At 51.4% G+C, this 12,643-nt stretch overlaps 2 protein-coding genes across 2 annotated transcripts; one reads left to right on the top strand and one right to left on the bottom strand.

Moving 5' to 3' along the window:
* Positions 1 to 6,812: 6,812 nt before the first annotated feature.
* Positions 6,813 to 8,075, bottom strand: LOC138105277 (uncharacterized). Its single transcript, XM_069005038.1, has one exon. It carries the CDS (start codon positions 8,073 to 8,075, stop codon positions 6,813 to 6,815), a length of 1,263 nt encoding a protein of 420 aa, XP_068861139.1.
* On the top strand, positions 6,879 to 12,214 carry KLF10 (KLF transcription factor 10). The gene is made up of 4 exons (XM_069005275.1): positions 6,879 to 6,989; positions 8,598 to 8,837; positions 8,940 to 9,816; positions 10,723 to 12,214. The coding sequence occupies exons 2-4, from the start codon at positions 8,607 to 8,609 to the stop codon at positions 10,980 to 10,982; spliced, it is 1,368 nt and encodes a 455-aa protein (XP_068861376.1). The 5' UTR covers positions 6,879 to 6,989; positions 8,598 to 8,606; the 3' UTR covers positions 10,983 to 12,214.
* The last annotated feature ends 429 nt before the right edge of the window (positions 12,215 to 12,643 follow it).

Here is a 12,643-nt window from a genome sequence, read left to right as displayed (position 1 = left end):
ATGAGCAATACTCTGTAAAATGCATGTACACAGAAACCGGGGTGAGTATCATAGAGGGCTGGGGAGGAACATGGCACTGCAAGGCAAACAGGATTTGCTCCATCTGGCAATCAAACTGGTAAAGCAAAGTAAAACCCAAAACCTGAAATCTTAGTGACAAGTAAGTTCTGTTTTTCACTTGGTACTTCAATAAGCAATTGCAGAACCAGGATGAAGCATATTTTTCTTAAGGTTAGGATATGTGAGGAAAATCGGGCATGAAGAAGAAGGGAAAAGGAGACAAAAAAAGCAACAAGCTGCCTTGTTGGTGACTGTATGCTCCCTCTCCCCAGTTATCTGATATATAAAGCTCGGCAATTGCTGTCAGCAGCAGCAGAGATACTTTTCTAATTCAGTAACTGAATGGGAGCAGTAGTAGGACAGGGAAAAGAGAACAGTCCCACACCATACAACCCTCTTATCCCCTGGACTCGCCGTCGGCTGTCTCCGGCCCTCCTTCCGCCCCCTCCCCATTCTTCATTTGCTCCCTTCCTTCCGTCCTTCCTCTCATGTTCCCCAGCTGCCATTTCAGAGCTGCCTTTCCCTGGCCACCCCCTCAGCCTCAGCTGCTTTCAGACACCCACTGCATCGCTCTGCATATGAAAATGAGCTGTCACATTTTCCAGCCTCTGAAGCAAGAGATTATTTTTGGGAGAGGTGGTTTTGACAGTTCTGCCTCGCAATTCAAAGGCAGAGCACAGGGCAGGGGGAGAAGAGGAGAGAAGGTACAGCAGATGAACATACATGCAGGGCTCCTGGCTGTGCACTCAGAAGGGATCGGAGGTCTCTGAGGGGACACAAAGCTCCTGTGGACTGTGGGAGTCAAGGAACAGATACATCTCCTCACTTCCGAGGACTGCTCTTTCCTGAACCAAGGCCAGCTGCTACAAATGCAGCTACAGGACATGCCACTGAGATGACAGTCAAGCCTATTTGTGGAGGACAGGCACAGCAAAGCCCCTCTACACCCTCTCATGAAGTCCTTCATCCCAGCTGCATCCCAATCCCCCACACCACCAGGCAGTCTCTTACAAAGCCCATACTCCCTGCCAAACCGAGAACACATCTGAAGATCTGGCCTAAAGGAGGGGAAGTGTAACAGGTTTTTGACCGACCAGTCCAGCCCCAGTCTTTCTGTGTATTTTGACTGCAGCTGCTCAGCACACAATACAAAACCTGCAGGGCCTTGCACCGGGATGGTGGCAGCAGCAGACAAGCATTGACATGGTGGGAACAAAACCCAGGGGTGAGAGGAGACTCTCACACAGGGAGAATGAGCAGGAGGCTTCCTGAGTAACCGGACAAGGAGACTGAAGAGAGGCGTGGCTGCAGAGGGTTGCTCTGGAAATCAAAGTTGTAACAAGCTGGTTTAAAGAGGCAAAGCAGAGGGCAGTTGGGGAGGCAGGGCTGGGAACATCAGTGGCTGGAGGTGTCAGTGGAGGAGGAATACATTAGGGAGGATCCAGAAATGGTGGAGGAGGCAGCAGGATCTGAATGGCCATAAGTGGTGCAGAGCAGGCTGCAGCAAGTGCAGGTTACTGGGAATGGCCACAGGGAGAGGCTTTCACGGAGCAAAGGCAGTATGGACATGATGGGAAGGAAGGTGCATTAAGAGGTATTAGAAGCACTGTGTGTGCCAGGGACATATGAGATTGGCAGCTGGGACAGGCGAGCTGTGAGGACCCGTGGAGAGTCGCTGCTGGAAGGGGTGCCAGGAGCAGAAAGGGTGATCCTGCAGTGCCCACAGCAACAAAGAGCTGAGACAGCTGACTAGGAAACCAAGAGGAGGATGGGCAAAGAGGTAAAGCAAGGACAGGGGAGAGAGAAGAGTGGGAAAAGAACAAAACAGAACAGGCCACCTGAAGCATAAGCTGCCATTGCATGTCAGCCCTTTGTTATTTTCTCATAGTTACACCATAGCAGAGTTGAGAACTACCTGTCAGTGTTGGATCACAACCTATTTCACATCACATAAACTGAGACAGATACGGCCAAAACTCAAGTCACCCTTATGACAAGTTTAAAAGGCACATGATCAAGCTTAAACATTGCTATGCTAATTTCACCTTTCCATTTTATATGAAAATAATAGTATTCCCTCCAAAGAGCACTTTACTTCTAGAAAATTACTGCATAATCACCTTAACTTCCTCAAACAGTCCAGCACACACCTTCAACACGTTGCCATAGCAAACAAACTAAAAATGGTGACAGTAGTCCATGTTACAGATTTTCTGTTCATGTTGGAAACCAGATTTTTAACACTAAAGTTCTTACTGTATCAGTAATATTTGTATATATGCATTACATACAAGTAAGGGTGAAAAAAGTGACGATTTTCTGCTGAATGTTCAGGAGAAACTATTAGCTTTGTGAGTGAATTTATCATGTAGGCTGGTGCCACTTTTACATGAGGTAAAGAAATTCAGCCAAATTAAATTTAATAAAGAAATAGATTTTATTCCACGGCCGAAAGATCGGTCCCACAGAAAGCCATGATCGAGAAAAGCAGCTCCGATCCCAGGGTCGGAGCTGGTGAACACGCATAGATCTGACCTCTGTCGCACCAGACCTCCCAAATTCACCACTGCTGCTTCGGCTGGTCCCTTCTTATACAGTTCTTGGGCAGAGTCCGAATTAATTCTGTTCTCGCAATTTAGCACATTCCTGATGTTTTCTTGTCCTGAAGTTGGACTGCACAAAGCCTTTCCTGGGTCTGATGAATTGTCCATCTTGGATGATGAATGGTCCATCTCTGGTTCCTGGAACAGTTATTCTTAGTTCCCAGAATGCCCAATTCCTTATCAGCTGAGATGTAGATATCAGAAGATAGCGATCAAGTCATCACAGTGTGAATGTCCCGGTGATAAGATCCACCACCTGGGGTGGAATCCTCACCTATTGATTACATCTGTGCTGAAAGAACTTCCTTTTCAACTGCTCTAGTATTGTAAAATTTTCCTCTCAGCCAGGCTGGTGGGGGGGGTTGAAACTCTGGCTCTGTATAGTTTTATTACAGTTCATTTTTATACATAACAGCACGAATTACAGACTTCATTTATAACATACAGATTTAGTTTTAGTGGCAATAATATGCTTCAAATGAGCTTTCAGAATGTTTTAAATAAAACCAGTTACAATCACAGAAACCATGACAGAACTTGCCATAAACAGAAAACACAGAATTTCACCAAGACCTACCGAGTATTTGTTCCACAACCTTTATTTCAGCCGGGGCAGATGCAGACAGATGCACTTGTAAGCCAGGATTCTTTCCCCAGCTGCGCCTTGTGTGACAGTAGCACCTTTTGGCAAAGGACAGCATGTTCTGGGAGCCTTTTATCAACATTTTTTCCCCATTGATTTCAGTGTGAAACACAGTAAACACACTTTCTCCTCATAAGACACCCAGACACGTGGGATCCAATGGAGTAATTTGTAAACAACTGTTTGCTACTAGTAGTGAAAGGAGTTTGGATCATCCTGAAGTGAATTCCCTTTTGGGAATTCCCTCTAGATAAGGCAGTCAAGCCAATCCATTTCCCTGCAGGCACTGGAGGGGTCTTACAAAATCTGTCAGAAAGTCAGGCAGATACCCAGGCTGCATAACAGAAACAGAAGATGTGAGATGCAGATTTCCCTCTGCCAAGTGGCATGTTTTCCTAGAGGTGACAACTGTGGCAGGTGTAGGAGCAAGGAGAAAGGGATCCCACCACTGGCAGCCTGGTGCATGGGGGTATAGTAGGAGAACACATCCCATCAGATGTGTCTGGGGTACCTCTGTGACGCCAGGTAACAGAGATTCCATCTGTACAAGCATCAATTGAAATACGGGAATTAAAGCAATTTTTTAAAAAAAGTGTCTTCCTGGGAATAAAATTACCACTCTTTTGTCAATACATGTCTTTGAATTGATTAAGTATTACTTTAAATTACACACACCTATGATCATGTTTTGCAATATGTATATCCTTATTCTATCTTCAGGCTAAAGAAACTGCTAATTTCTTGCAGGTTTTTTTTTTTCTCTTTCAAGCATAACTAAACTCTCTGGGACAGGTGTTTCTTGTTTCCTTGCTTTCAGGCGAGTTACAGGAACACATCACCTGCTGCCAGACCCCTTCTGCCAATTGGAATTGGCTGGCATGGGGAAGAATTAAGCAGAATGAAAGAATAGGGCCATGACACCATTGAAAAGGGGAAGGACAGGAAGAATGACAGAATCACAGAACAATTAGGTTGGAAAGGCATCTGAGACCTCTGACTGAACACCACCATGCCAACTAGACCATGGCACTAAGTGCCACATCCAGTCTTTCCTTAAATACCCCCCCTGGACGATGACTGCACCACCTCCCCTGGGCAGCCCATTTTAGTGCTTATCACCCTTTCTGTGAAGAAATTCCTTCTAATGTCCAACATAAACTGCCCCTGAGGCAGCTTGAGACTGTCTCCTTATCCTGTTGCTTGTTGCCTGGGAAAAGAGCTCGACCCCCACCTGGCTACAACTCTTGTCAGGTCGTTACAGAGAGCAATAATGAGCCTCATTTTCTGCAGGCTAAACAACCCTCAGCTGGTACTCCAGACCCTACATCAGCTCAGTTGTCCTTCTCTGGACAGCTCCAGCACCTCAATGTCCTTCCTGAATTGAGGGGCCTTGAACTGAACACAGCACTTGAGGTGTGGCCTCACCAGTGCTGAGTACATGGGGAGGGTCACTGCCCTGGTCCTGCTGGCCACACTATTGCTGATACAGGCCAGGATGCCATTGGCCTTCTTGGCCACCTGGGCACACACTGGCTGACGTTCAGTTGTTGTTGACCAGCACCCCCAGGTTCTTTTCTTCTGGGCAGCTTTCCAGACACTATCCACAGCAGGTAGTGCTGTGTGGGCTTATTGTGGACAAAGTATAGGACCCAGTACTTTTCCTTATTCTGGCTTTAGGGCCATTGATTCAGCTTGTCCAGATCCCTCTGCAGAGACTTCCTATCCCACAGCAGACCAACACTCGTACCTAACTTGGTGCTGTCCACAAATTTACTGGATCCCCTCATCCAGATCATCAATAAAGATATTAAACAGGACAGGGCCCAACACTGATCCCTGGGAGACACCACTCGTGACTGGACGCCAACTGGAGGTAGCACCATTCATCACCACTCTCTGGGCTTGGCCATCCAGCCAGTTCTCAATGCAGTGAAGTGTTTGCCTCTCCAAGCCATGGGCTGCCAGCTTTTTCAGACAGAGTCAAAAGCTTTACTTGAAGTCCAGGTAGACTACATCCACAACCTTCCCCTCATCTACTAGGCAGATTACCTGGTCATAAAATGAGATCAGGTTGGTCAGGCAGGACCTGGCTTTCCTAAGCCATGCTGGCTGGGACTGATCCCTTGGTTGTCTTGTATGTGTCGTGTGATTGCACTTAAGATGATCTGCTCCATAACCTTGCTGGGCACCGAGGTGAGGTTGACAGGCCTCTAGTTCTCTGGATCCACCTTCTGGCCCTTCTTGTGGATGGGGGTCACACTGGCCAGCTTCCAGTCATCTGCGACCTCCTTGGTTAGCCAGAACTGATGATAAACGATGAAAAGGAGCTTGGTGAGCTCTTCCACCAGCTCCCTCATCACCCTAGGATGAGTCCAATCTAGTCCCATAGACTTGTATCTAACTGGCACAGCAGGTCACTAACTGCTTCCTCCTGGATTACAGGGGGTCCATTCTGCTCCCCATCCCTGTCTACCAGCTTAGAAAGGCCGTTGTCCTGAGGATAACTGGTCTTACTGTTGAAGACTGAGGCAAAGAAGGTGCTAAAAAAAATTTAAAAAGGGGAAAATGCTCTGACCAAACGTCACTGAACTGCTTCGGAGGAGGAGATCTCTTAAGTGAGGCTGAATAAGCAGAAGGAAAGAAACAACTACAACGAAGCATCAACAGCATTTCTAGAGCCCAGCACCAGTCACAGCTGCAGCGTGGCCTGGATCCGGCTTCTCAGGTCCTGGCACACACTGCCGCTCTTTCTGCTTTCATTACAACTTTCTGACGGGAAAAAGAACCCGCCTTAACCATTGCATCGAGCAGAACGGAGCACACGGCTCTCGCCCTCGTGGCGCGCCGCAGCCTGCGGGATAACGCGATTAGCAGTGACCCAGCTAAGCCGCAGCTGTTCCCGAGCCGGCCAGGCGGCAGCAGCCGGGGAGCGGGCGAGGGAGCCGCGGGCAGGGACGGCCGAGCCCCGCGGGGCCGACCTGCCTGGGGTCTTCCTCAGACTGCGCTCTCCCTCGGATCTCCCGCCAACAACAGTGCCCTGGGCCGACACGGACAGCGCCGGGAGCGCCGCTGCAGGCTGGGGTGGTCCCGACGCGCGGCAGCGACTTTCCCCACCCCGAGGGTGCTGCCAGGACACAGCAGCGGGTCCCCGGGCGCGTCAAACCACGGGGATGGGCCAGAAAGGTCCGAGGAGGTCGGAACGACCGCGCCGCTCTCTGCCTCTCCCCCGCCCGCGGCCCCGCTTCACCTCAGCCCAGCGGGGAGCGGGGGCCGCGCCGGGGAGGCTGCTCCCTCCCCCGCCGCCGTGTGACCTCATGCGAGAGGAAGCGCCGGGCCGCCCCCGCCGCTCCCACACGGATGCCGGGGAGGGAAGGGAAGGGAAGGGCAGGGACGGGGGGGGGGGGGCGGGGGCGGCCGCCCTGACTCAGCCGCCGGCGGGGACACGCCGCGCTGACACTCCGGCCACGCCGCCGCGCGGCCGCCGATCACGCGCGGGGGCCCGGCGCTCATTGGCCGCCGCCCCACACACCTTTGCCGGCGATTGGCCGGCGGGCGGCCGGGGGCCCCGCCCACCCCCCCGCACGCGGGCCCGGGGGCGCCGCCGCCCGAGTGGGGAGCGGCGAACAAAAAGAGGAAAACCGGGAGAGCGGCGGCGGCACCTCGGGGCGGCCTCGGCTCCTTCGGTGAGCGACCCGGGCATCCCGGGGGGGGGGGAGTCCCGGGGGGGTTGGGGCGGCTGGGATGGAGGGAGTCCCCGGAGATGGTGCGGCTGGGGGATCCCCGGGGCACGTGCGGGGGCGACCCAGGATAGGAGGGACCGCGGGCGGGAGATCGGGCTGGGGCGGCGGCGGCTGGAGGGGCTGAATCGCGGCGGGAGACTGGAGCTGCTGGGGTGGGCTGTAGGAGAGCCGCCCGTGTGGAGAGCCCTCCGTGGGGCAAGCCGGCGAGGAAAGCCGCGGGAGAGAGGGAAGGAGGGAAAGAAGCCGCCGGGAACCTGTTGGCAGCGCCGGTCCGCGCCGTGCAGCCTCTTGTGCCTGCGTGCCCGCCCGGGTGCGGGCGCCGGGCTCGGCAGCTGCATATACCAGGTGGCGGCGGCGAGGGAGGAAGAGAAAGCCGGGGAGATCCCGGCACCACGCGGGATGGGCGGGCGGCGCGGCGGCAGGGAAGCGGAGCGGCTCTCCGGGAAGAGCCGGCCGTCGCCGCCGTGCCCGCTCCCCGCAGGGACGCCGCTCCGCTTCCCTTCCCTTCCCCCGCGGCGGGAGGCGCCGGGTGTGGCGGCGCTGACCCCAGCCCGGCTCCCGCCCGCTGTGACGGCTCCTCCCGCCCGGGCTCCTTCCCCCCCCCCCCCCCCCCCCCCCGCCCTCACAGCCGGCCGCCGCCGCGCGCCGGGGCGGGGGCGCCGCGCGGGGAACTGGGGGAAAGGTCGGCGCGCGGCGGCGCCCGATCACGCTTTGTTCAGGTGCCCCGCCCCGGGCCGCGCCCTGCTCGGTGCGGGCCAATGGGCGCCCGGCGCGGCTCCGGGGCAACCAATAGGGGAGGGCGGGGGCGGCGCGCGCGGAGGCGGCCGGCGGGGTGCGCTGAGGTGAGGGTGGCGCGCGCCCAAGAGTCGGGGGCGGGGCCCGCCTCTGAGCCCCGCCCACAGCCCCGCGTGAGGGCCGGGCAGGGAACCCCGGAGAGACAGGAGTGGGGGGTACCTGTGTGTGTGTACGTATATGTATGCATGTATGCATGTATATCGCAGTTCTCCAAGCAGGTGATTTCCCGTACATGCACGTGTGTGTGAGAGAGACCCTTTGAGTATTTTCTAGAACATTTTTTGTTGCTAATACCTTTCGAAGAAAATGTGAATCAGTCCCAATGCGGTACTTTCTCATGTGCCAAAATAAGCACAGTGCTGAGGGCTGTGTGTGTCCAAAGCAAAAACAGAAGGAGAGTGGGATGGTGGAGGAAGTTTTGATTTACTTTTTTTGGGGGGGCGTGAAAATTTTTCTTAAGCTCTCAGACACAGGTCTTGCAATGTGGAATAACTTTAACATACTTAAAATCCAGAATAGTTCTTTTGTCTCAAGAAAGTATATAATTTTTATCTGATGGCCAGATTTCCTCACTAACAACTTCATAAAAATATTATATAAATAAGAAGGAAGGTGGGAAAATATAGGTATACCAAGTGTATTTATCTTGCACAGGTGCCCTGTTTGTTTTTAGCAATGCTTTCTTACAATCAACTGCAAAATACTCAAACTTAGCATCAGGTTTAAAGTTTCCTTTTTTTTCTCTAACCAAAACAGGAGTAAGAAATGGAGATGATGACTGAAAAACAGAGAGATACGAGGTATTGCTGGAACAATACACCTGAAAAAAGCGATTATGAGGCTGTAGAAGCCCTTATTTCTATGAGTTGCAACTGGAAGTCAGATTACAAGAAACATGCAGAAATGAGACCTATAACTCCTGCATCTGACATGTCAGAAGAAGGTGACGAGGCTTTGCTTCCTGGAGCAGCAGACTTTAATGCGATACCAGCATTTGTAAGTTTTCCAATTTGCACGTGTGTGTGCTTGTTTTTATCATTTAGTGTCGTGATGTGCTGTTACCATCCCCCCCTTACTGTGTCTCTCTCCCCTGCACAGTGCCTGACACCCCCCTACAGCCCTTCCGACTTCGAGATGTCGCAGGTGATCCATCCGCTCGGCAAGGCGCTGTCCGAGGCTGCCAAGCCTCCTCTGGCTGCACCTCGGAGAGAGGCAGAGAGATCTCCAGCAGCCAGGCCTCTGAAAGCTCGAGTGACGAGTGTTATCCGCCACACGGCTGATGCCCAGCTCTGTGATCACAAAACCTGCCCGGTGAGAACAGCCAGTGTGCTCAAATACCAGGACAGCGCCTCAAGGGAAACAAACAGGAAACAGAACACCAAAGCAGAGCACTCCACGTGCTCTGCCGTGGCACCGAGTGGAGCCAGTGCTGAGACCAGTGAACTGTCGGTGGCAGAAGGAAGAACTGCAGAACCAGCTGTTGGGCCCGTGCCCTTGACAGAGCCCTCGGTGAGCGGGGAGGAGTCTGTCCCTGAGCCAGCACAGCAGCCAGCAGCGGCAGCACCGCTCTCCCCTGCCCAAGGCAGCGGAGCCCCCCCTGTGCCAGTGATTTGCCAGATGGTTCCGCTGCCTGCAAACAACAATGTTGTGACGGCCGTGGTGCCCAACACTGTGCCAAGCCAGCAGCCGGCTCTCTGTCAGCCCATGGTCTTCATGGGCACCCAGGTTCCCAAAGGTGCTGTCATGTTTGTTGTGCCCCAGCCAGTTGTGCAGGGCACAAAGGCTCCCATTGTTAGTCCAAATGGCACGAGACTCTCTCCCATTGCCCCCGCTCCTGGCTTTGTGCCTTCTGCAGCAAAAACCACTCCTCAGGCTGATTCTTCAAGAATAAGAAGTCACATTTGCGGCTACCCAGGATGTGGGAAAACGTACTTCAAGAGCTCACATTTGAAGGCCCACGTCAGAACACACACAGGTTGGTCACTGCTGCTGCATGTTAAAAATTATTGTAGAAAATTGTGGTTATATATACAGCTTGTTACAGTTGTAGTGATTACTGGATCTGTTCATGGAACAAATTGTGGGCTAGCAATGAAATACATTTTTTTGCCAGCATGCATTCTAATGCTGCCTAATCTCTGACGGGAAGTCTACCCGAGGGGAAGTTGACTCAGCAGTTTGTTTGTGCTGGACTTGCTTAATGTCAGAAGGTGTTCAGTAATGCATCTGTGGAAGCAAGGCCTTGCCCAACGTGGAGCATGCTTTCCAGAGTTAAAGATGCCTTACTGGCTTCTCCTCAGGAATGCCTTTGTCAGAAGTGGGTAAAACTCAGAGATTCTTTTATGAGAGAATGTGAGAATCCACTCCAAACAATTCCTACCTTGGTTATTCTAGAGTATCTTCTCTGGCCTCAGCCCTTAACTGCAGCAGCAGAAAGAGTCCCATGTATTTTCACACGGGCTCACAATGCACTACTAGAGCTTACATAAAACATCGTTGCAGGCTGCGCTTCTGAGGGGAGTTTTGGGCATGCTGAGTCATCATTATCTGCAGTTTACGTGGAGCTGAGAGTTAAAATCAGTTGTCTTGAGATGTGAAGAGCATTTCAAACAATTGATTCCAGAGAATTTTTAACCTTTAACCGTTTTAACCCTTTTTAACCCTGTAACCCTTACCCATACTACTCAGCCTTGGGGATCGTGAGTCTGCATGTTTAAATATTAGTACATAAACAGTTTTCCACATTTTATGTCTATAATGGTTACATAGATTTTTGGCTCAGCTGCCATAATAGAAACTTTCCTGCCAGTTAAGGCAGCGGTGTTTATTGCTCAGTTAGTACTCACTGGGTTTTTCCCTTTGTTAATTTCTTCCCTTTTAGGAGAAAAGCCGTTCAGCTGCAGTTGGAAAGGCTGTGAGAGGAGGTTTGCACGGTCTGATGAACTGTCTCGCCACCGCAGAACGCACACCGGGGAGAAGAAGTTCGCCTGCCCGATGTGCGAGCGGCGGTTCATGCGGAGCGACCACCTCACGAAGCACGCGCGTCGCCACTTGTCGGCGAAGAAGTTACCCAACTGGCAAATGGAGGTGAGCAAGCTCAATGATGTTGCCGTACCGCCAGCATCTGCGACCGCCCAGTGAAAGGACTGGCTCTGCCGATGGTGGAATTAACTGTTGCTGCTGCAGTGGGCCGGCTGAAAAAAGGCTTTTTCTCCCGGTCTGCGGTTCTCGCGCACTGGCTGCTGACAGCAGTGCAGAGAGGCAAAGGCAGCCTGCACTCGGTCACAAAAGATGTTACTGGGAGAGCCAGTGGCTGACTGGAATAGCGGGTGTCTTTTGCACTGGTAAGGAGAGAAAGAAAGGGAAGGCTCTGGAGCAGAGCAGCTGCATTGTGCCAGTTTTGAATTCTGCAAATCACTTGGGTATGCTCTAGATCCAGTCCCGTGCAAGTGTTCCTGAGGGTTTGCTGTTTGTGCCTGAGACCAACTCTAATTTTATCTGTCAGTTGTCAGTCTTCAGTAGCCGCAGACAAGGACGGTGGCAATGTACAGGCACAGTCTTGAAAGCCCAGAACCCACCTGCGTAAGATAATCTAAATTGATTTTCCTACTTCTGCCACCTTTTCCTGGTGGAATCTTTTCCTCCTAACTGTTCTCCGGCCCCATCATAATCAATGATTTGGTGCCAGACTCCTGGAGATTTTAGCTGTCTCCTCCTGCATGGGGCTATTAACACCCCCAGCTTTACACTGCTGTGTCCAGAGGAGCTTGGGATGGGCATGCAGGGGCACCACATGGGCATCAAAGGGCAGGAACGTTTCCAAATTCTTTTTAGCTTTGTAATGTTTCCCCAGCTGCTTTGGCAAGCTTTGTAATTGTTACAGCTGGTTATACTTGGGCATCGCACGATGCTTCTGCTTTTGTGTTGCTTATGGTTTCCTTTCTACCTTCTCACTGCGCTTGTCATGAGCGGATACAGGGCACCTTGAAGATAAACTTGGTAACTGTAAACTACTCGGGTTGATTAAAGAAGAAAACCAAGAATCTTAGCCTTCTTGATTGTGTTATTCTTTGAAAGGCAGTTTATGCTAAAATTGAAATGGATACTTTATGTATTGTATTAAATTAGGAAGTTGTGATTCAAAAAGGAAAACAAGGCAGCAAAGACACCGGCCTAGAATTTAAACTAGCTTTTGTGAGAATGCATCAAGTTTCACTACTTGTATTTTATCATATTATGTTGACACATATCAGAAAGTGAATGGTTTGAAAATAGTGTATTAGATCTGCTTTTTGTGACTACTTTAAAGATTTGCACATTTCTTATGTTGTACTTTATACTTTGTTTACAATAAACCAATTTTCTTTAATATAGACCGCTTTCTTTTTTTTAATTCATGGTGGAACTTATCCCTTGCAAGGAAAAGAACATCAAAATAAAATTGTCCTGACCAATGGAATGCTCTCTCTTAATTTTTTGTATTTTTAAGCACTATAAAGCCCACAGGAGAGGAATTTCAAGTCTGTGCGTGCTACTGTGTTTTGGTTTGGTTTTGGGTTTTTTGTCCTAGCTGTTTATCTCCTAGCTGCTTTTCTTAAGCACCTGAAACTAAACATGCCTGTGTGGGCCGTTACAATGCTGATGGAAAGTATTTCCTTTTTGTTGGTGATTGCACTGCCTTCCCCAGGAAGGAACCTGGTTGGTTCCCCATGGCCTGGCTGTCGGTGGCTGCCGCCCTCATGGTGTGGGATCCAGGTTCCCCGTGGCCCTCCGCAGGGCCAGTGGGCATGCAGTGCTGGCAC

This window comes from Aphelocoma coerulescens, chromosome 2 (genome assembly GCF_041296385.1).
Source record: "Aphelocoma coerulescens isolate FSJ_1873_10779 chromosome 2, UR_Acoe_1.0, whole genome shotgun sequence".
NCBI classification, from domain to species: domain Eukaryota; kingdom Metazoa; phylum Chordata; class Aves; order Passeriformes; family Corvidae; genus Aphelocoma; species Aphelocoma coerulescens.
This window is presented reverse-complemented; position numbering and strand designations above follow the sequence as displayed.

Coding starts and splice junctions, on each gene's coding strand:
- LOC138105277 (XM_069005038.1), bottom strand. CDS start 8,075: ATGTACGGGAAATCACCTGCTTGGAGAACTGCGATATACATGCATACA.
- KLF10 (XM_069005275.1), top strand. CDS start 8,607: ATGGAGATGATGACTGAAAAACAGAGAGATACGAGGTATTGCTGGAAC. Junction 8,838..8,939: donor TTAATGCGATACCAGCATTT/GTAAGTTTTCCA, acceptor TCCCCTGCACAG/TGCCTGACACCCCCCTACAG. Junction 9,817..10,722: donor CCACGTCAGAACACACACAG/GTTGGTCACTGC, acceptor CTTCCCTTTTAG/GAGAAAAGCCGTTCAGCTGC.